This window comes from Lissotriton helveticus, chromosome 2_1 (assembly GCF_964261635.1).
Source record: "Lissotriton helveticus chromosome 2_1, aLisHel1.1, whole genome shotgun sequence".
Classification (NCBI taxonomy): domain Eukaryota; kingdom Metazoa; phylum Chordata; class Amphibia; order Caudata; family Salamandridae; genus Lissotriton; species Lissotriton helveticus.
In genome coordinates this window covers 1,344,179,741-1,344,206,887 of record NC_136059.1, presented here as the reverse complement: position 1 = coordinate 1,344,206,887, position 27,147 = coordinate 1,344,179,741, and the positions used below count along the sequence as shown (strand labels likewise).

General features: G+C 47.2%; 1 protein-coding gene across 8 annotated transcripts in view; it reads left to right on the top strand.

Annotated features, from left to right (window-relative positions):
• The window catches only part of PTPN13 (protein tyrosine phosphatase non-receptor type 13), a 1,030,035-nt gene that overhangs the window by 724,082 nt on the left and 278,806 nt on the right, over positions 1–27,147 (top strand). For all 8 annotated transcript variants that reach the window (XM_078676288.1, XM_078676281.1, XM_078676285.1 and 5 more), the window contains one exon: positions 21,129–21,502. In XM_078676288.1, coding sequence (XP_078532414.1) covers positions 21,129–21,502 — 374 coding nt within the window. The remainder of the gene's footprint in view (positions 1–21,128; positions 21,503–27,147) is intronic.

The following is a 27,147-nucleotide window of genomic DNA, read 5'->3' as shown; positions in this document are numbered from 1 at the left end:
AGCTTCCATTTTACACTGAAAGTCATATATTAGTAGATAGCCACTTCTGTTTGCATCACAAAATTTTAGAGACAATTGATATCTTGCTTATTCTTCTGGCAGAGTGAAGCCAGGTTTTCTTAAAAGAATGCTCTTCAGCAATATGCCTTATTGATATACATGTGTTTGTAAAAATAAACGTGCCACTCCAACGTGAAAAGTCGACATCTCACTTTATTGTTCCTCCTTTCTCAGTGCCTGATTGAGACGGTTCTCCAGATCACAGTGAGCGTGGACACACCCTTGAAGGGGGCTCAAAAAGGGCCTCCACTTCCCCTCTCTCACTGGTTAACATTCACAGCAAAAGCTGTGAAAGGGGGCTAAAGTCAGCCCATAGTTCTCCCTGGCTTGGCTGAACTTCTTTTTGTAGTTCAGCCAAGCCAGGGAGACCCGGGCGCTGGCCAGCATTCATCCCTCCCTTCTTCTGAAGTCCTAGTGAAACTGAGCTACAGTGGAAGGGAAGGGTGAAGGCTGTGTGTGTTCTCTGCCTTTGGCTTTCCTCTGCCTAAATAATATATTGTTCGAGGCATATGAGCTGTAGATCACATACCTTTGCATAGATCGCCATCTAGTGTTGGGCTCGGATGTTTGCACTTTGTTAATGTAAAAGTCTTTGTAGTCACGAGATAGGTGACTACTCCTCTGGTTAGTAGTGTGCATGGGCATTGACTCCATCCTTAGATTGTTTTTTTCCTCCATCGGGTTTGGATGTAATTTGCTGTGCTTCGGTCGACGCCATTTCGATTCCCTTTTGACGCGCAAAACTCTCACCGATTGACGGTATTGTTTTGAACGCAATCTCTCTCGATGCGTATCCAATTTTAAAGAACCTTTCGAGTCCGGTCGTTGACGTGGGCCATTAGGACGATTGGCGCCATCAACCAGCATATGGAAGGGACTCCATTTAAAAAATGCAAGTATGGGGCTAAATTCCCACACACAGATTTCCACGAGGTCTGCAACCTTTGTCTCTCGCCAGAACACGAAAGTCGACACTGCCAGGCCTGTGACTCTTTCACGTCTAAGAAGACCATACGTGATCGCCGGGCTCAACGTTACGAAATGTCCCGATCAACAATTTCGGCTCCGGAAGACATCTTCGAGGCAGGAACTGAAGATCTTGAACCAGAAACAGGAGATGAACAGGCCAGCGTCTCCGAAGCCGACGATTCGGACTCAGAAGACCAAACGATTACCCCAGGTCAACGGACAGTGAGTACTGATGTCGACGCCCCGGCCGCGAAAACACAAAAGGCTCCCGTGACACCTTCACCTTTGGTTCTAGGTCACACAAAGCCTTCAGGCAGCTCAGGATCGAGCCAGCAACACCACGGTGCTGAAAGACCATCTTCAGCACCGAAACATAAAACAAAGGTCCCGTCGAACCCAGATTCTCCGCACCCTAAACCGAAACCAAAAGTAACAGACTCTTCGACACGAAGCAAATTTAACCCAAGTCCTCGGAGCCAAAAAAAACTAACTAAATTCTCGGAGTCGAAAACTCCCACCTAAGCAAAAGCACACAAAAACCCCTCCTAGCGCTAAAGAGGACAGGCCAAAACATCACTCTGAGCCGAAGTCTTCGGCGCCCATGAAAGACAGTGGATCCAAAGAATTTTTCCATCCAGATTAACCGGATCCTAAGCAAAAAACACTCCATATTGACCCTATTACTGGCCATGTCACCTCCATACCACCTAAAAAGAGAAAATTGGACACCTCAGAGACTCCTGAGGTACCCTCCAAGAAAAAAGACTCATCAACCTCACCTATGAGACCTTTCTCTCCACCTCCACAACCATCAAACATTATACCCTCTCCAGTACACTCCCCAGTACCCCCTTTCACCTACACCACAAGAATATGACGAGGATATAGGGGTGGAGGATGAGGGAATAGACCCACATCACACAGATACTGATGATGACACAAAAATTACCCCGCCTCATGACTCTTGGGAAGACTGCAATGTCCCAGATGTGCCTGAACCAGATGTGTATCCATCTGGACCATCCCCCCAGATGATAATGTAGGATTTGCGCATAAATAGAGCTGCACAATACCATGGGGTTCAACTCCACTCAGACCCTCTGGGGGATGATTTTTTACTAAAGACATTCTCTCAGCCACAAAAGACTACAAATACTCTCCCTATGCTCAAGGAGATGATTAAACATGCCCGAGGTTTTTAGTATAGAATGTTTTTATTGAGCATTTGCAACAAAACAGAATTACAGTAGAGCTGAAAGAGAGCCGCGGGTCAGCCCGATGACCGACAGGCAAAGCAATGTAATGGGAAGGTACCAAACAAGGCCATAACTTGAGGAGTCAAGATTATACACAGCAAGCCGCCTACAACCCAGTATGGGCCGGCCGCGTCATAAACATAGTGAAGCTAGAAAGCGACCTCTGTATTTGTCACTAGGTCTTCCAGTTATTTAGGCCTAACTCCTAAAACAGTGCTAAACCGCTCGATTCTAACCAACTTTCAGTCGAGCACTTTCCCATCGCCAAAGTGTCCCTCAGTCCGTCGAATGCGCATCGCACCTCCGTCATCTGACATACTCAGAAGGAAGGAAGACCCCCTCAACAATCCCAACCCGACCCAAAAACTCAACGAACCCCCTCCCATCCCTGTGACGCCACACCCCCCTCCCTTCCCAGCTCCCATCCCTCTTGGTCCTTGGTCCTCATCTTTCCCTCCAAGATCTCATGCAACCTTTAGGGCCGAGTCGGCCTCCTTCCTCTCTGCTTCGGTCTCCGTCAACCTGAACAATCGAAGGTATCTCGGACAAGTTACCTCCACAAACTCGGAAGACAACAAAGCTAAAAATGGCTTCCACAGCTCAGCATAGCGAGCACCTTCCCCTGCTCTGGACAACGAGAGCCTTTCCATGCCTAGAACCATCCAGAAAATTACAAAAAACACAGTTGATGGACAGAATGTAGATCAATGTCATACATTCACCCCAGTACAAGGATCTGGGCCTAAATCCATCGTTTTTTTCACTACACACCACCCTGGGTTAGACACTGGCTATATGCAAATCAGCTCTGACCCTTTGCCTCATGGGAAAAGTCCAGTCCGAACTGCCAAGCCCTGTCTTTCCCAGACCGGAATCAAGCATCCAAGGACCGGTTTCTGGCTATCAGCCTTCATTCAGCCTGGATAGCTTGACTCCAGTGGTGTGGAGAGCCTAGGACTCACGTCTGAGCATACCCAGCCCACTCGGGGTGAAAATTACAAAAAACACAGTTGATGGACAAAATGTAGATCAATGTCATACATTCACCCCAGTACAAGGATCTGGGCCTAAATCCATCGTTTTTTTCACTCCACACCACCCTGGGTTAGACACTGGCTATATGCAAATCAGCTCTGACCCTTTGCCTCATGGGAAAAGTCCAGTCCGAACTGCCAAGCCCTGTCTTTCCCAGACCGGAATCAAGCATCCAAGGACCGGTTTCTGGCTATCAGCCTTCATTCAGCCTGGATAGCTTGACTCCAGTGGTGTGGAGAGCCTGGGACTCACGTCTGAGCATACCCAGCCCACTCGGGGTGAAAATTACAAAAAACACAGTTGATGGACAGAATGTAGATCAATGTCATACATTCACCCCAGTACAAGGATCTGGGCCTAAATCCATCGTTTTTTTCACTCCACACCACCCTGATTTGCATATCGCCATTGTCTAACCCAGGGTGGTGTGGAGTGGAAAAACGATGGATTTGGGCCCAGATCTTTAGACTGGGGTGAATGTGTGACATTGATCCACATTCTGTCCATCATTGTTGTGTTTGCAGTTACCGCTCTAAGTGTACAGGGGATGCTCAGACGTGAGTCCCAGGCACTCCACACCACTGGAATCAAGCTAGCCGGGCTGAAGAGAGGTGTTACCTCGAAACCGGGCCGGTCCTCGGATGCTTGTTTCCGTTCTGGGAAGGACATGGCTTTTGTAGGTCGGACTGGACTGTTCCCATGGGGCACAGGGTCAGCGCTGATTTGCATATCGCCATTGTCTAACCCAGGGTGGTGTGGAGTAGAAAAACGATGGATTTGGGCCCAGATCTTTGGACTGGGGTGAATGTGTGACATTGATCCACATTCTGTCCATCATTGTTGTGTTTGCAGTTACCGCTCTAAGTGTACTGGGGATGCTCAGACGTGAGTCCCAGGCACTCCACACCACTGGAATCAAGCTAGCCGGGCTGAAGAGAGGTGTTACCTCGAAACCGGGCCGGTCCTCGGATGCTTGTTTCCGTTCTGGGAAGGACATGGCTTTTGTAGTTCGGACTGGACTGTTCCCATGGGGCACAGGGTCAGCGCTGATTTGCATATCGCCATTGTCTAACCCAGGGTTGTGTGGAGTGGAAAAACGATGGATTTGGGCCCAGATCTTTGGACTGGGGTGAATGTGTGACATTGATCCACATTCTGTCCATCATTGTTGTGTTTGCAGTTACCGCTCTAAGTGTACTGGGGATGCTCAGACGTGAGTCCCAGGCACTCCACACCACTGGAATCAAGCTAGCCGGGCTGAAGAGAGGTGTTACCTCGAAACCGGGCCGGTCCTCGGATGCTTGTTTCCGTTCTGGGAAGGACATGGCTTTTGTAGTTCGGACTGGACTGTTCCCATGGGGCACAGGGTCAGCGCTGATTTGCATATCGCCATTGTCTAACCCAGGGTGGTGTGGAGTGGAAAAACGATGGATTTGGGCCCAGATCTTTGGACTGGGGTGAATGTGTGACATTGATCCACATTCTGTCCATCATTGTTGTGTTTGCAGTTACCGCTCTAAGTGTACTGGGGATGCTCAGACGTGAGTCCCAGGCACTCCACACCACTGGAATCAAGCTAGCCGGGCTGAAGAGAGGTGTTACCTCGAAACCGGGCCGGTCCTCGGATGCTTGTTTCCGTTCTGGGAAGGACATGGCTTTTGTAGTTCGGACTGGACTGTTCCCATGGGGCACAGGGTCAGCGCTGATTTGCATATCGCCATTGTCTAACCCAGGGTGGTGTGGAGTGGAAAAACGATGGATTTGGGCCCAGATCTTTGGACTGGGGTGAATGTGTGACATTGATCCACATTCTGTCCATCATTGTTGTGTTTGCAGTTACCGCTCTAAGTGTACTGGGGATGCTCAGACGTGAGTCCCAGGCACTCCACACCACTGGAATCAAGCTAGCCGGGCTGAAGAGAGGTGTTACCTCGAAACCAGGCCGGTCCTCGGATGCTTGTTTCCGTTCTGGGAAGGACATGGCTTTTGTAGTTCGGACTGGACTGTTCCCATGGGGCACAGGGTCAGCGCTGATTTGCATATCGCCATTGTCTAACCCAGGGTGGTGTGGAGTGGAAAAACGATGGATTTGGGCCCAGATCTTTGGACTGGGGTGAATGTGTGACATTGATCCACATTCTGTCCATCATTGTTGTGTTTGCAGTTACCGCTCTAAGTGTACTGGGGATGCTCAGACGTGAGTCCCAGGCACTCCACACCACTGGAATCAAGCTAGCCGGGCTGAAGAGAGGTGTTACCTCGAAACCGGGCCGGTCCTCGGATGCTTGTTTCCGTTCTGGGAAGGACATGGCTTTTGTAGTTCGGACTGGACTGTTCCCATGGGGCACAGGGTCAGCACTGATTTGCATATCGCCATTGTCTAACCCAGGGTGGTGTGGAGTGGAAAAACGATGGATTTGGGCCCAGATCTTTGGACTGGGGTGAATGTGTGACATTGATCCACATTCTGTCCATCATTGTTGTGTTTGCAGAACCATCCAGAGGCAGTGAAGCCAACCTTGGTATATAGAAATCTGCTCCGATCGCCAGTGCGCCACAATATTCTGTATGGCCGGCCCCAGCGCGATGGCAATCAAGCGACCCCTCCGGGATCTTAGCGGGTAGGTCAGTGCATTAGGCAGCCCCAGAAGGACATAGGAGGGAAAGCGCGGGATGTCTGTGTCAAAATGAGTGTCTACATCTGCTAAGACCTGACGCCAGTATTCCTGCAAAAATTGGCACTCCCAGAGTATGTGAACTAGCGTGCCAACCTGACCACAGCCCCGCCAGCATAGGGGGTCCTTGCCACTGTCCATCTCATACAGGCGCTCGGGGTGTAGTACCAAAAAGTCGCTACTTTCGTGAGTGTCTGAGAGCCCCATGTGGTAGGCCGAGTGGCGCGCCCTGTAGTACACCCCCTCCCACTCCTTATGAGTAAGGGATCTCCCCAGCTCCTGCTCCCAATGCACCCTACTTGCGCTGTAAGTATATCTGTGTTTGTGCATGAGCATTTTATAGAGATCCGAGATTAACTGCTTGTCTGTTGTGCGAGTGATCAGCCAATACTCAAAAGCCGTCAAGCGCCTATCCGCTGCGGTGTTGAGCGTCCAGTGCCTGACCTGCAAATAACGGAGCCTTTCGGATTCTGGTAGGCCGAACTCCTGACGGAACTGTGGGAAAGGGACTACACCCTCTGGGCCATAGATATGATGGAAAGCGCGACAGCCGGCCGGTTTCCAACGTGCGAAAGCTTTCCCGTCCAACCCCGGTTGAAAGTCCGGGTTCTCGACGATGGGGGTGAGGGGTGATGGGAGGGTGGTAAGGCCCTGGGAAACTCCCACTCGATCCCAGATTTCCATCGGTACTCACGTGATAAAGGACGCATAGAGATTGGGAGGCCTGTGTTCCCTGCGCATAAAGGGAATCTCCTGCAGGGTCCTTCCGGCGACCGCCTGATCCTGGAACAACCAGTGTTTCCCGGATTCCCGTCGGGCCCATTCTACCAGGAAGCACAACTGCGTCGCCTGAAAATACGTCGCCAGGTCCGGAATCCCGATTCCCTCCGTGTTCAGGAGCTAGCATTGCTATCTGCCGCTTCAGACGGGGTTTCCTCCCGTTCCAAATAAACTGCGAAAGTTCCGACTGCATCAGTTTTATCCAGCCTCTCGGCGGAGTAAGGGGGATCGTGCGAAAGAGGTAGAGTATTTGAGGGAGGATCGTCATCTTGACGGCCGCCACCCTGCCCAGCCATGACAGCGGGTAGTATTTCCACTGTCCCAACTCGCGTCTGATTTTTTGTCTCAGTTGGGAGTAATTAATATCTACTGTGGTCTGTAGGGAAGGTGCCAGTTGTACCCCGAGGTATGGGACCACCTCCGAGGCCCACTGCAGGGGGAACGCCTCCTGTAAACCGGAGCGCGTGGCTGGCTCCAGCGACAGATCGAGGGCCACAGACTTAGTCAATTCACTAGTCTTCTGGGTAAGCTCGTCCCTTTTGGCCTGACGTTCCACGTTCTCCGCTGACGAGACAGAAATAAACTCCCCTCTGAGGACTGTCTTTAGTGCTGCCCATTGTGTAGCCAACGTGGTGTCGGTGTTGCTGTTATGAGAAAGGTAATCCGATATTACGTTCTGGATTTTGGAGACCATCACCTTCCTATGCAACAAGGGGTCTCGGAGACGCCAGACTCTGCGGGAGCACTGCATTGCCGGCCTGGAGAGGGTGACCGTGACCGGTGCGTGGTCAGAAAGAGAGGCCGTACCTATGTCAACGCTAGTGACAAGCGTCTGGGTAGCTGTGGAGACAAGCAGGTAATCTAGGCGGGCGTATGTTTTATGGGCCGCTGAAAAGTATGTGTAGTCCTTCTCCCCGGGGTGGAGCAGGCGCCAAAGATCCACCAACCCCAAGTCCCGCATTCGGGCCAAGCCTGCGGCTGATAGCGCTCCCACCTGTGCAGTGCGTTGACAGGACCTATCTAATAAGTTATCAAACACCAAATTCAAGTCTCCACCTAGCAAGAAGTAGCGGTCTGTCGTATCAGTAGCATCAGTGAGCGCTCTGTGCAGGAACTGTTCTTGGCCTTCATTGGGCCCGTAGATCGTGCCAATTGTGTAAGTCAAGTCCCCCACTGCAAACCTATAGACCAAAAGTCGACCTTTAATTTCAGCAAGCTTGCCCAGAACCTTACCCTTAAACTTTCGTGCCACCAGAATCGCAACTCCCGCTTTTTTATCAGGGCACGAGGAAAAAAATTGAAGGGGGAATTTGCAAGACTTAAGCCAGTGACAGTCCCTGGCTATAAGGTGCGTCTCCTGTAGGAGACAGATGTCCGCCTGAGATTGTTCTAACTGGAGCAGGATCACTTTGCGTTTAACTGGATTATTCAGACCCCTCACGTTTAAAGTGAGGATAACCAAATTATCCATCACCATCTAGAGAAGTGTATCTGCGACCCCGCCATAGAAGCAGACCTGTGTAGTCCCGCTCTGGGATCCCAGAGCCATCCCTCCCCCCCAACAACCAACACACTGGAGTATAGACCATACAACCCTTCCCATGGACCAAGCACCCTCCCCCTCCGGAGACCCCCCTCTCCCACCACCCGCAACTAGCCCCCCTCCCCAACGTAAGGAATACCAAAAACAATCTTGTCCATCATCCACTAGTGTAGATGCACAGTAACAGTCAATAGTGGGGGAATGTGTCCGAATCCATCGCCTCCTCTCCCGCCGCCGACCTTTCTGGTCTCCTCCCCTCCTTTCTCAGTAATGCCACTGCGTGTCGTGTTCGACATTCAACCGCTGTCCGGACTCGCCAGTTCCGTCGCTGCTCCGCTCGTTGACCTTTCTTGCTCTCCCCCATGGGCGGACGTTTGGGCCTGCGTTTCCGCCGTTGCTGTTGCCACTGTCCGGTGTGGTCCACCCCTGTCGCCCCCCTGACGGGCGGCCGCTCCTCCTCTCCTTCGGCTCCTCAATGTCCAAAAGACGGCATGCCTCCCAGAAGGACCGCAGTTGGCAGACCTTTTTGTCCAGTTAACAACAAGGAGGGACAGGAGGGGGACAATATTTATAGGGGTCCAGTGTGCACGTCCCAATAAACTATATTCCAACCAATTGCACAAAGTTCCCCTGGGGGTGGTATACACGTAATGAAGAGTGGACTATCTTCCTCTCTCTGAAAAATGGTTGTATGTGGAAGACAGGGGCGGGTGTCCCTTGTCGGAATTAAGGAAACCTCACACAACAGGTTGGTTCTATGGCTACTGTCACATTACCAACCGATTGCTTCGTGTCATCATCGGCTTCCTGCTCCTGCGTCAAGCCGGCGCTGCAATGCCTGACGGGTAGCACTCAGTGCTACACTTTGTTGGAGGTCTTTTATTCCAAAGCCGATGTTTGAGTGAGTGTGAGGGGCCCTAGTAGTGAAGTAGTGAGCGTGGCGTGTGGTGATTCTAAAAAAGGTTAGTGTAGTCTACTCTGGGTATTTTATTCCTGTAGCTAACTACTTTGTTAAAATTAAGAGGGGTATGGGATATCAACCAACCTATGTGTGGGAGGCCCGTTCAACCCTCATGAGTGGTCTGGTCGACATGTTTCATGCCATCACGGCAATTCATCAGGACCAAAAAGGGGCTCATAAACTTAAAAAAGAGCCCATAGTGGGCTACAGGGTTAAGTGAATACAACCTGAGGGGTCAGGATCTGGAACAGGAGGAGTTCCTGTATCGTTGAAGCAGCTGCTTCATGACCGAGCTTTGCCGGCCATACGGACCTAGGTTGAGAGGTAACTTCCACGCGTGATCAAGATCACAAAACGATTACGCAGGTCCCACTCAAGCTGCCTGGGAAAACCTTCAACAGCGACTGAGGGGCAGACAACGATACAGGAACTCCTCCTGTTCCAGATCCTGACCCCTCAGGTTGTATTCACTTAACCCTGTAGCCCACTATGGGCTCTTTTTTAAGTTTATGAGCACCTTTTTGGTCCTGATGAATTGCCGTGATGGCATGAAACATGTCGACCAGACCACTCATGAGGGTTGAACGGGCCTCCCACACATAGGCGGGTATTCCGGTCCAGTCAGACCCTCCGATGTCCAGCGGAGCGGGCAGCGTCACGCTGTAGCGCCTCGCCTGCCCTCCAAACCACGGGGCCGAGCACGCTTTCACTGGGTGGACCCCTCGCCCGCTCACCGCACCTCACCTCGGGCCGGGGTCCCCCGGAGCCGATGTCTGGTCGACGGGCAAATGGCACTCCACTGGCGGGCCCTCCACACAGCGCTGCACCGTTCCCTTTCTCTGTCGGCCTCAGCAGATGCCGCTCCTGCCGCGGCCGATCTCCGGCGGCGGCAGTAGGTCTGCAGTAGCCCCCGGGCAGCTCCACTCCAGGGGCCTCACGCAGCGACCGCGTGGGCCCGTCCCACCACCTGCACACCGTCTCTAAGTCGGCCACCCTTTCTCCTATGGCATCCGCGTCACGGGGGACCTCTCTGATCTCCTCCTGTAACTCCTGCTTCAGAGCGTGGATGTCCTCCCGCAGCCCACCGAAGAGGGATTCTAGAAAGGCCTTGGTGATGGGCTCTTTGGCACTCGCCGTTCCAGAGGTAGGGGAGCCCGTGGCCATCTTGTCGGCACCAACCCGCTGACCCGCCGCCGTGGGGTCTGCCCGCTTCCCCGACGTGGTGGGGGTGAACAGGTCCTTAATGGTTCTATCTTTCCGTTCCCGGACAGAGGATATGTCCCGCGGGGCTCGCGGCCGGGCCGCGACTGATGCTATGCGGCGAAACGGGTCCGGGTTTCAAACCAGCGGGAGGGCCCGGTACCTCACCTGAAAGCGTGGGGCCGTCGACTGCCTTCAGAGCCCCTCCGCAGGGCCCCCTGTTGTTCCCCCTCGCACCACGCTGCCGGTGGGAAGGTGTCCGTCCCCCAAACACTCACTCGGCCATACTCTCACCGTGCCGTCGGGACAAGCGCCGCCTTCCCCAGTTCGTTGGACCAGCCACCGGTCCCGACGTAGGCCGTACTGACCCAGGAAGTACACCACCGCAGGCCTCCTCTCACCAGTCCAAGGTACCAACACGTGCCCTAAAGGCACCTCACGGAGGACTACCCCTCGCTCAGGTGCGCAGCCAATGCGTCTTCCAAAATGGCGACCGGCAACGTGCAAAAAGTCCGGCTCCCCGGGGCCCACCAGACAGGCCCCCGCGTCCTTGAACGACCTCACAGCACCCCTCCTGGCGGGTATTCCGGTCCAGTCAGACCCTCCGATGTCCAGCAGAGCGGGCAGCGTCACGCTGTAGCGCCTCGCCTGCCCTCCAAACCACGGGGCCGAGCACGCTTTCACTGGGTGGACCCCTCGCCCGCTCACCGCACCTCACCTCGGGCCGGGGTCCCCCGGAGCCGACGTCTGGTCGACGGGCAAATGGCACTCCACTGGCGGGCCCTCCACACAGCGCTGCACCGTTCCCTTTCTCTGTCGGCCTCAGCAGATGCCGCTCCTGCCGCGGCCGATCTCCGGCGGCAGCAGTAGGTCTGCAGTAGCCCCCGGGCAGCTCCACTCCAGGGGCCTCACGCAGCGACCGCGTGGGCCAGTCCCACCACCTGCACACCGGCTCTTGCGTAGCTGAGCCCCGCCGACGGTGCTCCCAGGCTGGGCACGCTCCGCCGTCACCTTCGGCCACGCCTCCTCGTCTCGTCTTGCCGCTAGGCCGAACCAGGCCGTTCTCGTCTCGCCCTCTCTCCGAGGTTACAGGAGTCTCAGATGCGCCTCAAGAATTCTCTCCGGGGCCAAGCCCGTCAGGGCAACCAAAGCTCCTCGGAGGGGCCCCAAATACGGGGGATGAGGTGCTGTAGATGGTGCTATGTCAGCAGCCGGCGGCGGGAGCTCGTGGAAGCACGTCCGCTCACACCGCCATCTTGGCCACGCCCCCCTGAGGTTTTTAAAGACCCTGTCAGGGCTAGGGTGCTTAATCCTAGGATTAATAAAAAACACAAGCCAGCTCCAAGTGATCCAGCTTATATCAAAGGGCAACTCCCTCTGGACTCATTGGTAGTGGCAAATGCCCGCAAATGGGCAAATTCCCAAACCACTGGTGATGCCCCTCCGCCAGACAAGGAATCAAAGCTCCTAGACGCATCAGGTAAAAGGGTTGCGTCCCAGGCAGCAAATTTCTGGCGCATTGCTAACTCACAAGCTTTACTTGCAAGATACGACTGGGCTCACTATGATGAACTTCAAAAACTCATGCAACATCTTCCAGATGAGTACAAGACCAAAGCAAATGATCTCATACAAGAGGGAAAGTTAATAACAAACGCCTCAATAAAATGTGCCCTGGATGCTGCAGATACAGCATCGCGCGCAGTTAATACAAACGTGTTTTTACGTAGACAAGCATGGCTGCGTATATCTGGCTTTAAGCAAGAAGTGCAGTCTACTATCCTAAATCAACCCTTAGATCAGGAACACTTGTTTGGACCCACTGTGGACACATCTTTAGAAAAGATGAAAAAGGACACAGATACAGCTAAATCCATTGAGGCTCTACAAGCAACAACTAGTAGAGGTTCCTTTTGTCGCTCCCCTTAAAGGGGGCGCCTCCAAAACCACTGGTACAGACACTGCTTCCACTTATAAAAGCCCCACTCAATCTTCCCCTAACAGAGGATATTTTAGAGGGACTTACAGAGGCAATAACAGGGGCAGAGAACGTGGTTCTAACACCCGCAACTCCCTCACCACCAAACCGTGACTTCCCTCCAATCTCCCCAGACCACTCCACTCCCGTCGGGGGTAGACTATCACAGTTCCTACCTGTCTGGAATTCCATCACCATGGACAGGTGGGTAAGACAAATTATCCAGTATGGTTACTGCCTGGAACTTACTGCTACTCCCCCCCCCCCCACACACATACCTCCCAAACAGCGTCCAATGTCCACAGAACATCTAACACTTCTCAAGCAAGAGGTTCTCTCTCTCTTGCAAAAACATGCAATAGAACCGGTTCCCCTACACCACCAAGGCCCAGGGGTTTACTCTCTTTACTTCCTCATTCCCAAAAAGGACAGCTCTCTCAGGCCAATAAAGACCTCAGACCACTAAACCTATACATACAATTCGAACACTTCCACATGGCCACGCTACAGCAGGTCCTCCCACTGCTCCAACAAGGTGATTTCCTAGCCACTCTAGATGTCAAGTACGCCTACTTCCACATTCCTATTTATACTGCTCACAGGGAATACCTATGGTTCATGGTGGATGGACAACATTACCAATTCAAAGTCCTTCCATTTGTGGTCACAACAGCACCCAGAGTCTTTACAAAATGTCTCGCAATAGTAGCAGCCCATTTAAGAAGACAACACATCCATGCGTTTACTTATCTAGATGACTGGCTCATAAAAGCCAAGTCACGCAGCAGTTGTGTACAACAAACACACAGCACAATCCAGCTGCTTCACAACTTAGGATTCACAATAAACTTCACCAAGTCACATCTCCAACCGTCTCACACCCAAAAGTATCTAGGCACAACAATAGATACTTCGAAAGCCCTAGCATACCCCAATCCAGCCAGGATAGCCAGTATGCAGGCACTCGTAACAAACTTTCAACCGCAACATTAGCTACCAGCTCGAGTGTTCATGCAGTTAATAGGGATGATGGCCTCTTGCATCTTAATTGTGCCTTACGCAAGACTCCAAATGCATCTGTTACAAGAATGTCTAGCACAACAGTGGAACCAATCTCAAGGTCATCTTACAGATCTGGTGTTGGTAGACAGCCACACATATCGCTCTCTGCAATGGTGGAACACACAAAATCTTTCCAAAGGGTGGCCATTCTTAGACCCGGTTCCACAAATAGTACTAACAGCAGACGCATCACTCCCCGGCTGGGGAGCTCATCTCCTGAACCACACCATTCAAGGTATATGGACCCCTCCACATCAATCACCTAGAGTTACTAGCCATATTTCTCGCCTTAAAATAATTCCAGAAACATCTCATAGGCAAAGCTGTCCTCATCCGGACGGACAACATGACAGCAATGTACTTTATACAAAAACAGGGGGACACACTCTCTGCAGCTATCACGCCAGCACAGAGCATTTGGAGATGGGCCATACCTCATAAGATATACCTCTTATCATAGGATCTACCTGGGATACACAATCAAATTGCGGATCTGCTCAGTTGTCAGCAACAGCAGATTCACAAATCGGAACTTAATCCGCAAGTTCTTCTTCCATTTTTTCAAATGTGGGGCCACTCTGACATAGATCTGTTCGCCACACCTTTAAACCCAAAATGCCCAAACTCATTCTGTTACTGATGTGCAAACTCAAGCAAAAGTCTCTCACAATGATCCTGGTTGCTCCACTATGGGCCCGACAACCATGGTTCATGACACTGCTGGGACTCTCTGTAGTTCCGCACCAAAAACTCCAGCTCTCCCCAAAGCTTCTCACACAGAACCATGGAGAAATAAGACATCCACAACCAGCTCAACTGAACCTAGCGATCTAACTCCTGAAGTCTTAGAGTTTGGTTACCTCAATCTCCCACCAGACTGTATGAACATCATTAAAGAAGCTAGACGTCCTACCACTAGAGCGTGCAATCAATCCACTAGCTGCTTCTACTGGGAACAGTATCTGTTATCAATTGCATCTACAAAGATGTAATCTGGCATACACATCTACACGATTACATCTTGCTGCTACAGCAGTTTACTTACAAAACAGACAGCACTTATCATTGTTTAGGGTACCTCCCATCAAAGCATTCCTGGAAGGCCTTAAAAGAATAATTCCTCCCAGAATTCCACCCTCTCCAGTATGGAATTTAAACGTTGTACTTACTAGGCTCATGGGTTCCCCATTTGAACTTTTACATAAATGTGAATTGCAATTCCTCACATGGAAACTGGCTTTCCTTGTGGCCATCGCATCTCTCAGAAGAGTAAGTGAACTCCAGGCATTAACCATACAAGAACCATTTTTGCAAATACATCACAACAAATTGGTTCTTAGGACAAACCCTAAATTCTTACATAAAGTAGTTTCGGCTTTCCACTTTAACCAGTCTGTTGAGCTCCCAGTATTTTTCCCTCAACCAGACTCAGTAGATGAACGGGCTCTTCATACACTTTACGTCAAAAGAGCTATTTTTTACTACATTGAAAGGACAACATTTTTCAAGAAAACTAAACTTTTCGTAGCTTTCTCATCACCACATCAGGGCAATCCTATATCAAAAGCTGGAATTGCCAGGTGGATAGTTAAATGCATTCAAATATGATACCAAAAAGCAAAACGTACCTTATCCATTCCCCCTAAAGCGCATTCCACTCATAAAATAGGGGCATCCATGGCATTCTTAGGAAACATCCCCATGGATGACATTTGCAAAGCCGCAACATGGTCTACACTGCATACTTTCACAAAACACTACTGTGTAGATGTGCAGGCAAAACAACAAGCTAGAGTTGGCCAGGCTGTACTAAGAGCACTTTTTCAAACTACTGCAATGCATACAGGTAGCCAGCACTCACAGGGGAACTGCTGTATAGTCTTATGCAAAAGTGAGCGATCTACAGCTCATATGCCTTGAACGGGAAATGCTACTTACCAGTATGCATCTGTTCTTGGCATGTAGAGCTGTAGATCCACTTACGCCCACCCTCCTCTCCGGAGACCAATATGTGTTGCAGTACTATCTTACTTAGATACATTACTCATGGACATCTTTCTATTTCTAACTAACTCCATCATCACCCTTCATGGCAAAACAATCTAAGGATGGAGTTGATGCCCATGCGCACTATTAACCAGAGGAGTAGTCACCTACCTCATGACTACAAAGACTTCTACAATAACAAAGTGCAAACATCCGAGCCCAACACCAGATGGCAGATCTATGCAAAAGTATGCAGATTTACAGCTCTACATGCCAAGAACAGATGCATACTGGTAAGTAGCATTTTCCTTCCAGATGCAGGGGGAAGGGAAAGGCAGATGCTGTGTATTAGAACATTAAAATGTTGAAAGCAGTTGTTTTCAATGGAGCTCTCAACATTCCAATGTTCTGATTATATGTAAATCCCATAAATAGGTTACTTGCATTATCTGGTTGCCAGTGGTGCATAATGCACCAACTAATATCTTGTTCTACCCGCATGACCAGTATTAGGTATATGAACGCATGTGAAAAGTGGAATGTAACCTGAAGATGTGCCATGTGTTAATAAGAGAAAAATTAATAATTGATAACTTATAACCACAGCTGCCTCACCTTGTGTATATTCGTCAGACATCAGATGGATCCAGAAAACTCAATAGCAGTTGTGTGCCAGTTGCCAAGGTCCCTATGCACCCAAACTTTCTGGGTCCATCAGCGATTTCACAGAAATTTGCTGCCACTTGGCGGTTCCTATTCTCTGCAAACTTCCAAGTCTCTCTGGCATACCTTTAGGTCCCAAGGATCTAGGGGCCTCCAGTTGGGCTTCCACTTGTGGGTTAGCCCTCAGCACAGTCTGTGCCCCACGAACCTGCCTCAGGTTCCGCAGCTGCTTCCGTGCCGACTTCAGTCCTGGCTCCACGCTCTGTGCCAGTTCTTTCAATATCGACGGTGTTAGAGGAGGATCCACAACCTAGAGTGATCTCCGAGCTAAACTCATCTCAAACTCGGCCAAGGGTGCGGTCTGAACCCACAAGAGCACAGCCCTTAAGTAATCCTTCGGATTCTGACACACTACCTATACCGCTCGGCCGTTAACATATTCTACATCAACTTTTTGGCTCAGATGAATTCTCCAAATACATTGGTAATGGGGACTTATTTTTCCCTCAATATGAAGAAGGCACTTGATATAAGGAATTACAGAATACTAGAGGCTTAGACACTTCCCCAGGCATTGGGTTGGTCTCTCCCACTGGTCCAACCACTGAGGAGAGTGCATCTTTTGCTCATGTGATTAGAAGGGTGGCAGAGGTCCTTGGCATGCAACTCCCCACTATAGAGGTTATAAACAACTTTCCATCAGCCTGGTCAGGCTCCTACCAAACCTTACCTGCCATTTAATGAGTTTCATACAGTTATGCTCTTGGTCACTTGGGAAAAACCATGTTCTGACCCACTGGGCAACAGTCAGGTCACTCGTCGCCACATACTCTGAATTTTTCCCACAGGATCCAACACCAGAGAGTTAGGTGAAATGCATCCTCCCGTAAAGTCAGCCCTAACGCCTTCCCTACAGCTCCACCAGACACAACATCCAAACATATAGTCACATTTGACACCACATGCTTTTTTCTGCCTTCTTTGTACTACTTTCAGTAAATGCCAGCTGTCTTCCTGGTTGCTATACGTATGCACTATCTTACCAGTTGTCCTAGATGCTCTACAGGCATGTTTAGCCCAAACCATGTAGGACTGCCAGGAAACAACAAAGTTTGTTATCCAGTCTGTCCTGGATATGATTGTTGCTTTGGTTGGGCAATTGGCATAATGTCATGCTTTGGTACAGTGCCATTTGATGGCTAACGCCTCTTTAGGGAAAAGGTGGATTCAACCCTGGAACAAAAGAGTTGAGTCCCAGCTTGCTCCTTGGGAATTTCCACACTTTCTAGACAATTTTTTCAACTATTTGTCTCATTTCAGGGTTACACTGGCGACTTGGCATACTATCAATGTCAGTTCACTCAGCCAGCACAGCAAATATCCCAGCCCTTATGAGGTCAGGTCTGCAACTTCCAGAGACAGTGTAGAGGTCAGTCCCCTGCCCCTCGAGTAACCACAGCTTCAACCCACTTTAGTGTATCTTTTCCGGCACTCAGCTATCCATTATTTCTTCCAGGGGTGGCAGACATTTCGTCCTACAGATTAGGTCCACCAAATTGTCCAACAGGAGTACACCCACTCATTTATTCTTGCCCACCACACCTTCCACCCCCATCAAGATAGCCTAAGGAGGATCCCCAGGTCTGTTGTTCAGCAGGAAATGTAGGACCGTTTGACCAAAGGGGCCATTGAGAGGGTTCTGGTCTCGGAAGGGGAACTGGGTGTTCCTCCTGCTACTTCCTTGTGATGAAGAAGGATAGTGGTCTTCATACTGACTTAAATCTTTGCCCTCTGAATGTCTTCCTGCAAAAGAAGAAGTTAAAAGATGCTCATGCTAGCCCAAGGTGTGTCTGCTCAGGATTCTGAAGACTGAATGGTAGCATTGAACCTGCAGGACACTTCCTTCCATATTTCTGTCCTGCAGGCCCACAGGCGTGATCTGTGATTCACAGTAGGCCAGGAGCATTTTCAGTTTGCGCGGTTTACTTTTGCCTCACCAATGTCCATCAGGAGTTCACAAAAGTGATGGCAGTGGTCGGGGCACACCTTCAGAGGTTGGGTGTTCCAGTGTTTCCCTACCTCGTTGACTGGTAGTTGACGGCAGGCTTGCCTTAGGCAGTCATAGACCACCTCCAAACAATGGCGAATTTTGTAACATCATTAAGATTCACTATCAACATGCCAATATCACACCTGACTCCTTTTCAGATGGTCCTGTTCATCCGAACCATCCTGCATACTGTGCGATTTCGTGCCTTTCCTTGGGAGCGGAGAGCCCAGGGCATTTGGGCTATGATCCCGATATTTCAACCTCGTTCCTGGATCTCAGTGAGGAAGACTCTTAGGCGCGTGGGACTGTTTGTCTCCTGCATTCTGACATTCGATTATTCCAGATAGTACATACAGGCTTTGCAGTGGGGCCTGAAGAGCTAGTGGGCACAGTACCAGGGGAACAGTTCAGATTATGTTGAAGTTTCAGAGGAGACTGCAAAAGACCTGCAGTGGTGGCTGCTCGACTGCCATTGGGCAAGCATCAGACCCCTCTCCTTATCCAACCCAGAGTTCACAGTGGTACATGTATCACTGCTGGGTTGGAGAGGACATTTGGTAGAGGTGGAGATCAGAGTACTCTGGTCTGTGGTTAAAACCCAACCTCCACATCAATCTGTTAAAGTTGCAAGCAATCAGCTTGCCATTGAACGCTTCCCTGACAAACATCAAAGAGGGTTCTCACAGACAACACCGCCACTATGTGGTACTGAAAACATGTAGGGCTGGGTAGAGTATTGGGTCCTTTGCCAGGAAGCTCTACACCTCTGAAAGTGGTTGAATCGCCAGGTCATTTCTCTGGTCCTGAACCACTGGCAGTATTTCTCAATACCCGGGCGGAAGAACTCAGCTGCTAATGCTTAGTGAATCACAAGTACTAGTTATACCTGGTGGTGGTGCAGGGCTTTTTTCAGCAATGGGTCAAATCCTGGCTTGATCTTTTCAACAACGCCAAGGATGCGCAACGTCCACCCTTTTGCACGCTGGAGTTCCCAAGAAACCTCTCTCATGGAGATTCATTCTGCCTAGGTTCGAGCTCAAGACTCCTGTATGCTTTACTGCCCTGCCTCGCTTTGCTCGAGTTCTTGAAAAGATGAGGAATGACAAGGCCCAAGTCATTTTGGTGGCTTTGGATTGGACCAGGAGAGTGTCGTACCTGGAACTCTTGGCCATGAGCATCTATCCTACGATCAAGCTGCTGCTGCTTCTGGGGGATCGTCAAATGCAGCAGTAGGGCAGGGTCATGCACCAGGGCCTAGACAACCTGCACCTCTATACATGAGACTGAACAGCGGTGGCTGATTGCATTTGACCTTCCTCTTGAGGTCATTGATGTTACCTTGGCAATTAGTCACCCTTCCACAAAGTTACTGTACCCCTAGTGCTGGGACATGTTTGTGGCTTGATGCGGTAGCCGCCATGTGAACCCATTATAGGCCAAACATTCCAACTTTTTGCTGTTTGTTTTATCAGTATCCCTACAAGGACTTACACTGGGCAACATTAAAGGCTATTTTGCAGCTTTTGCACCTTTTTTACTATTTCCATATCAGCTTCTTTGTTCAAAATACATGTTGTGATAAGGTTTTCTTAAACGTTTACAACGTATGTTCCTGCCGAAGTCTTTTGAGATGCCGCAGTGGGACTTGAATCTGTTTTTCACTTTTTTGATACGCACCCCCTTTGAGCCGATGCATAGGTGTACAATATGCCTTTTTACCCTGAAAGCGGTCTATTTGATGGTGATAACGTCAGCTGGTCCCATAACTGAACTGCAGACACTTTCAGTCCAGCTGCCTTGTACAGCCTTTTTTACCAGACAATCTGGTGCTGTCTGTAATGTCATACTGGAACCACTTTAGAGTACTGTGGACCACAGAGTAACAGAAAAGAAAGATGGAGAGGGTGGTATGAGTGGGGAAACAAGGGGAGAAGGTAGAGTGAAGAAGTCTTGTACAAGCACGATAAAGTACTTTCATGATGGTGCTTGTATAGTGTTTAACTCTGCCTTGCTGCTCTATCAAACTGCTGTGTGGAATAGAAATGAGAAGGAGTACTGTGGCCATATGAACAATTGAACATTGCCATGAATGCCACATTAATCAAGTACTCGGGAAAACATTACAATTTTACAAAGATCATTTTATAGTAGCTTGCAAGAGTACTGAAATACATGGCTTTGAATGGAGCATAAGCTTGATAAAGATCTTACTCAGACTAGTTATGTAAGTAATGTTACAGCACCGTGTCAGCTAGTTCTCAGTGATAAGTGTAGCAGAAGTGACATCCACTTCACTGCCTGTTGACATCATAGAAAATGACTTCCCATGACCTTTGACCCACATGACATCAAGCAACGTTTGGCTCTGAGGAAACCACAGATCGTTGCTAACAAAGCAAGTGTAAAACACACAACTTAATTATCACACAGAGGGATAAAATAAATCAACATAGAACTCACAACTGGGATCATTGAAATTGCAATTAAAACCCCTAGTGCCACTTAATGGCACCTCTGCCATCCACAACTGTTCCACTGACTGCCCGGTCCATCTAATTTGCTGAATTCCCTAGGAGAAGGATTGTGCACCCCTATTTATAAACTGGTGTAGTACATATTAAATGACTTAGCTGGTCCAAGCATGTTGCTGATATGGTTGTATGTCTGTAATTGGAATATAGGAAAAATTCACATGGTAACAATGGATACGTCAGAATGCATGCTAATTAAGTATTACGCCTGATTGCGGGTTGGTTGATGTGGAGTAGCATTTCATTAATATTGCCATGCACAAATTATACGCTCACGCTCAATTTGTTTTTGTTGCAGTGTGACATGCATATCAAATAAACCCTCTTACTAAAGAGCATGTTAAAATGTTATGTTTAATCACAAACATCTTATTTGCAGACACCTTTGAGCTCTCCAATTCATATATATCCAGATAATGACAGCATGGATTCAAAGAACCCAAATTTTGCCCAATTTCTGCCTGGGGACAGCTCGGATGAAAATTGTGAGGTTGCTGATATTAACAATAAGCGGCTGAGGTCTCCATCTCGGAGAGACAGCTACAGTGACAGCAGTGGGACTGATGACGATTTGCCTGTAACACCAACAGGACTTCCAGACTCCATTTGGAGCCCAACACTTTACCAGACGCCTGAGGACAATGTAGCGCAGGGTCCAAACCACATTGGAACTCCCTCCAATCACGAGGAGTCCATCCGAACCAGTTTCTACACTCCTCACGAGTCTCCGAGTAAACCAGCATTTGAAGATAGGTAAGTTATTACAGACACTGAGAAACTTTGCTTTAATCTGTCGGCAAGACACGGTAACCTTGATGTAGTATCAATTTTTAATCGCACATTCTAGTTCTACTATAAACAGTTGTTTCAGAAGTCGACCTTAGTTCAGCCAAAAATAATTATTTTCCTGTTGAGAAAAAAGCCTTTAATTCGTAATAGAGTAATACTGAATTGGTTCCTTTTCTTCATGTTGATATATTCATAGCAAAGGGTCCTGGTTCTTGGAATGTTATGCACTTTTAGAATAAGTAGAATTGAAAATATGTCAAAAGGTTGTAACAATTGTGCCTAATAATCTCAGCAGATCGTAATAAAAAAAAATGTTTAGGCAAAATTTCTCATTGGTTGGGATTCTGGAATGGTGCTGCCATTCTCACGGGCTGTTTAGTATCCCCCTTGTGTTATCACTCGTTTCTTTACCAAATCCTTCTTTTGAGATCTAATGGGGTATGTAAATACTTGTTTCCTGTGGTCCTGCTAGATCTTTCAAAGAACTACTGGAATGTATACGAACATGTGGAATGTTATAGTGTCACATTACAGTGTAATTTGGCTTTCAGAAAGATTCATAATTTGTACAATCCAATGTTAAACAGTTTGCAGCGCTTGGGATTGGTTGCTTATGTCTTTTTGGATGTTTTATTTCTGTAGTTCTTAGTCCAAAGGTAGAGGACAGTTAATTTTGGTTTGTTCAGCCACTGTATATACTACTGCTTCCTCTTCACATCATAGGTGAGATTTCTTTGATCTCACCTGGGGGCAATGACCTTGGCAAACTCTCGAATCTTAAGGGACAGTGTTGCTAAGCCTCAGCGACTCCCCAAAACAGACTGTCTATTGTTTAAATAATTAAGATCAAGGATGTTTGCTGAGGGTCTTCATCAACACCTTTATTAAGGAATTCAGTTTGGTCAACAAATATGCAAATTACCTCATTCAGATTTTTTATCTGTACAGAATCTCATTAATTTTCACTGTGGAAACCCTGACTGGATCAACCCTCTGGGAACGTTCTTAAGTAACCATTGAATTGTTGAATGGTGCATGCATGTCATCTGCCTACAGTAGGGAGGGTCTTTAATAGGCCAGAGACTGAGTCTATATGGGAATGTTGTTGAGTACTCTAGTGAGAGTTTCACTGATGGCTTAATGTCAGTTTTCTGTTCTGTTAGTAAGAGTAGTGTCACCAATTTAGGATGAGGAGGACTATTTTACAGCACCGTTAAAATGGTTTAAAAAGTAATCTTTCAGCATTGTGGGATCTTTATTTATAGGCATAAACGTTAGCATATTTCTCACTGCATGTGAGTACACTTTACATTTTTGAATGTTCACTAGGGCGAACAATCCCGTATTTCCATTGCAAACACACACCATCCTAAGCCTATCCATTGCAAAGTTTTCTGAATTTTTAGCACTATTTCAAATTAATACAATTTGAAGAAAACCTTCAATACTGCATTGCAGCACATAAAAGAAAGCCATAACTTAACTTGATGCCTACTTATCACTGCGCTTAACCTATGTAACAAAAATAGGAACAACTTTCAAAAGTGACCTGAAAAGGTTTTCATTGGCATGGCTTAGAAGAAAAAGACAACCCATCACTCTATTGCTACATGGATACAGTAGCTTCCATATCCAGCGATGCCTATTACTGTCAGAGGCTTCAGAAAGTCTTTCATTTTTAAGGTTAATGAAATTGGTAGAACATTTTAGTACTTCATGAAAGAGGAAAAAGCTTTGGGGGTGGAAGGGTTATTTATTACTTTTATGGGGAACTTACCATTAATTTGCCATCCATTTTATTTTTGTGGCATTTATGGCATCCATTTTATTGTTGTGACATGTCTTCGTGAGCATTTCATTGTGTACGACAATGCCAGTCAGTCAGTCAAATAACTTTATTTCGGTTCCAAAAAGGAATCATAAAAGTATACATCAATATAAAAATCACAATATAAAATTACAGTACATTTTTACATATTTCTGGATTACAATACATTTAATATCGATTTCTAATAGCAAGTGCGGATCTAATAAAACTAAGTACAGCATTACAAATGTTTGGGGTTGACAAAGATAATAAATATTCGTATCCCTCTTTGTAGTAACATGATCCAAGGGATAATAATAGAGGTCTAATAAAAGTATTTCTTGGGACCTTATACAGAGCACAAAAAAGAACAAGGTGCAGAGTATTTTGCGACACCTTATTATTACAGGGGCAAAAGGGTAATTTCTCACACCACCCCCCCTGCTTTGGATAAGCAAAAAGGAAGTGTAGAGTATTAAGGCGAAACCTTGTTAAATAAAAACGCCATTGTGTATTAATAATATATGACAAATAAAAGGGTCGCACCAATTTGCCCCTGACACATAAAGCATGTTCACTGTTCCCTAAGGTACCCAATTTAGAACCATAAGCATTTTTTATAATTAACTTAACATCCTTTTTGATCACGTCAGGGTTTTTAAACATGTTTCCTAAGCCAATCTTATAAAGGGTATCCCCAACATATCGAAGCCATGGAATCTCTCTATGGTAATCAAGTTTAAGGCAATCTTGGAGGATCTCTTTTGTCAGTTTTAATTCGTCCGATTGCCAAACTTTAGCCCATAATAATAATGGAGCTATATGTATGATGTCGGTCACAAACTCCATTCCTACTTCCCCATGACAAAAACTGTTTGAAGTACCCAATGGTACTGATAGGAGACGTTTTATGAATTTATTCTCCATAATCTGGAGTTTTTCACAATTTTGAGATCCCCAAACTCCTGCACCAAAAGTTATAACAGAAACACACTTGGCTTTGTACAAGGATATTATTTCTGATATTCGCCGCTGTCCTAATTTACTAGCAAAACGAAAAAGAGCTTCAATTAATTGAGTAACCTTTTGGACCCGGACAGATATCAAGGGTTCCCAATTCAATTTTTTGTTAAAAAGGTTGCCCAGATAATAAAAATTATCAACTTTTTCTATAATTGAGTCCCTCACTATATACTTGCGGGTTTTGACACTTCTTGAACCGCAAGTCATAGCAAATGATTTAGTAAAATTGACCCCCAAATCCAGATTCCCCATAAAATTATCAAAAGCATTTAAACAAGTCTGCATGCTATTAGGGGTGAGGGTCATTAGAACAGTATCATCTGCATATGATAACATTGGAATTCTTTTGCCATTAATCTGTGGGAAATCAGCACAAGTTTCTAACAGAAAACCTTCTAATCCATTAGTGTAAACCAGAAATAAAAAGGGAGCTAAAATGCATCCCTGACGGACACCTTCAGTGGACAATATAGGTCTAGTCTTTACCCCACCGGGGCCATATCGAACTCTCACCGTTGTTACGGCGTGGAGCCTACGAAGCAAGGTAACCAAAGGCTCCTCAAACCCCATAGCCTCCATCATCCGCCACAGCTTATCCCTACACACAGTGTCAAAAGCACTGGGCAAGTCCATAAATGCCAAGTGAATAGAACTACTCCTGGCACCCATGTACTTGCCCATAATTAGTGCCAAATTCAAGCACTGCTCAGTGGTTCCTTTCCCTCTTCTAAATCCATATTGGGAATCCACTATAACCCCCTGCGTCTCTGCCCAGGTTTCAAGACGAGCCAATATCACCCTTCCCATTAATTTGCATGATGCATCTATTAGTGATATCGTCCTGTAGCAGCGTGGGTCAGACTTATCACCCTTCTTAAAAATGGGTACCACCACTGCTTCTTTCCAAGAGGTTGGGATAGGACCCAGGACTATTGCCTTAAAAACATTCAAAAGTAATGAGGACCAAACCTCCGAATTATGTTTAAAAAGATCCAAGGGTACTGCATCTGGGCCAGGGGCCTTTAAAGCAGCCCCCTTGGTTAGGGCTAATTTAACCTCTGAAAGCGTTAAGGAGTCACTAAGTAATTTTGCTGACGCCATATTAAAATCACCAACTCCCGTGATAGCAGTCAGCAATATCTCGTTTGGATTGAAGATTTTGCTATAATGAGCTACCCAGGAGTCTTCGGGTATATGCACTCGAATAGAACTTTCTTCACCCGTTTTAAAAAAAGGCCGGTTTATTACCTCCCAAAAAAGTCTATTATCCCTTAGATCTGCTGCTTTTTCTAAATCTTCCCATGCCTTGGTCCGTAAATCATTTTTCCTATTACCAACTGCATCTCTATACCTTTTCCTAGCTGATTTGACCAAATCCCTATCACGTGGGGTTTGACGTAAAGCCTTTAGTAAGAGTGTGTGGGCAGAGGAACATTCCTCATTAAACCATTTAGGTCCCCTATGTTGTTTCCTCCCTCCTAGCTTTACCAGATGTGAAGCAACATTTCCCAGTAGTAATTCAAAATTCTTAATTATACAACCTGGGTCAGATATAGGCATCAGACAACATTCTATCTTGTCCTTATTATCCTTAAAAACATCTATCTCCAGTTGCCCCACATCTACTTTCTCCCACCTCATAGACACACCCTGGTTTTGGTTATATACTATTGGTTGTTCTACAATTTGTGTTTTTTTTAAACCAGGTTTAAGCACAAAATCAAGGGATTGTGATCGCTAACAGGGTTCGCCTCAATTTTAAAGTCTTTTAAGAAATGATAGAAACCCTTAGATACCATGGCAAAATCAATTATACTCATTCTGCCCCCAGTACCTTGGAAAGTAGGTATATTCTGTACACCAGAGAAACTAGGCATATCCAAAATACACAGATCATTATTCATTATAATACTATTTAGAGCCACCCCCTGTTTTGAGTGAGTAAAATGAGCCATAGGTTGATCTGTTAGATCCTTCAGACCACATACTCTAGATCCACTATATTTACATAGCTTGCAGTTAAAATCACCTAACCATATAATAAAAAGGGGGAAAACCCTATTTGTTACCCTAGTAATTTCTTCCTGCAAATTTTCAATAACCACGATTATTTGGGGGTCAAAAACATTGTAATACCAGTTTATAAGGAGAATGGTTACTGGGAATAAATCCTCAATCATAAGCAGTTGATACCAAGGTGATTCCACCACTCGGGACACATGTATTGAATTATGTTTTACAGAAATAGCTGTAACAAGTCCACCTTTTGCTCTCCCAGCTTGTGATGGTATTGCACAAACATTAAACATTTGGAAGCCATCCAAACTCTGATCCACAGTACTCCATGTCTCCTGGAGGCAGGCAATATCAAAAGATTCGATATAGTCTAGCCAGGCAGGATCACCTAATCTCCGCCCAAGGCCAGCTATATTCCAGGAGATTAGACGAAAGCAGCTTTCCTCTGCCCAATTTCCCATTTTTCCCTGTAAAGGTTTCCCTTTAGACTGGGTTAAGTTAGATCCACCTGATCTTATTTCTATACCTTTAGTTACCACTTTGGGATAGAGGGGATTTATATCACTAGTTATACAGGGATTATCTCCACACCAATAGTTCAAATCAGAGGTAAGATTGTCTTTACCCATAGAACCCATATTAACATAAATAACCTCATCCCTTTCTCCACAATTAACTACAGAGTTAATATGTTGCTCGTGAAGATGTTGGAATATATTACTAGCCCTGAGATCTTCTAAGTCATTTTCATTATCAATTCTAA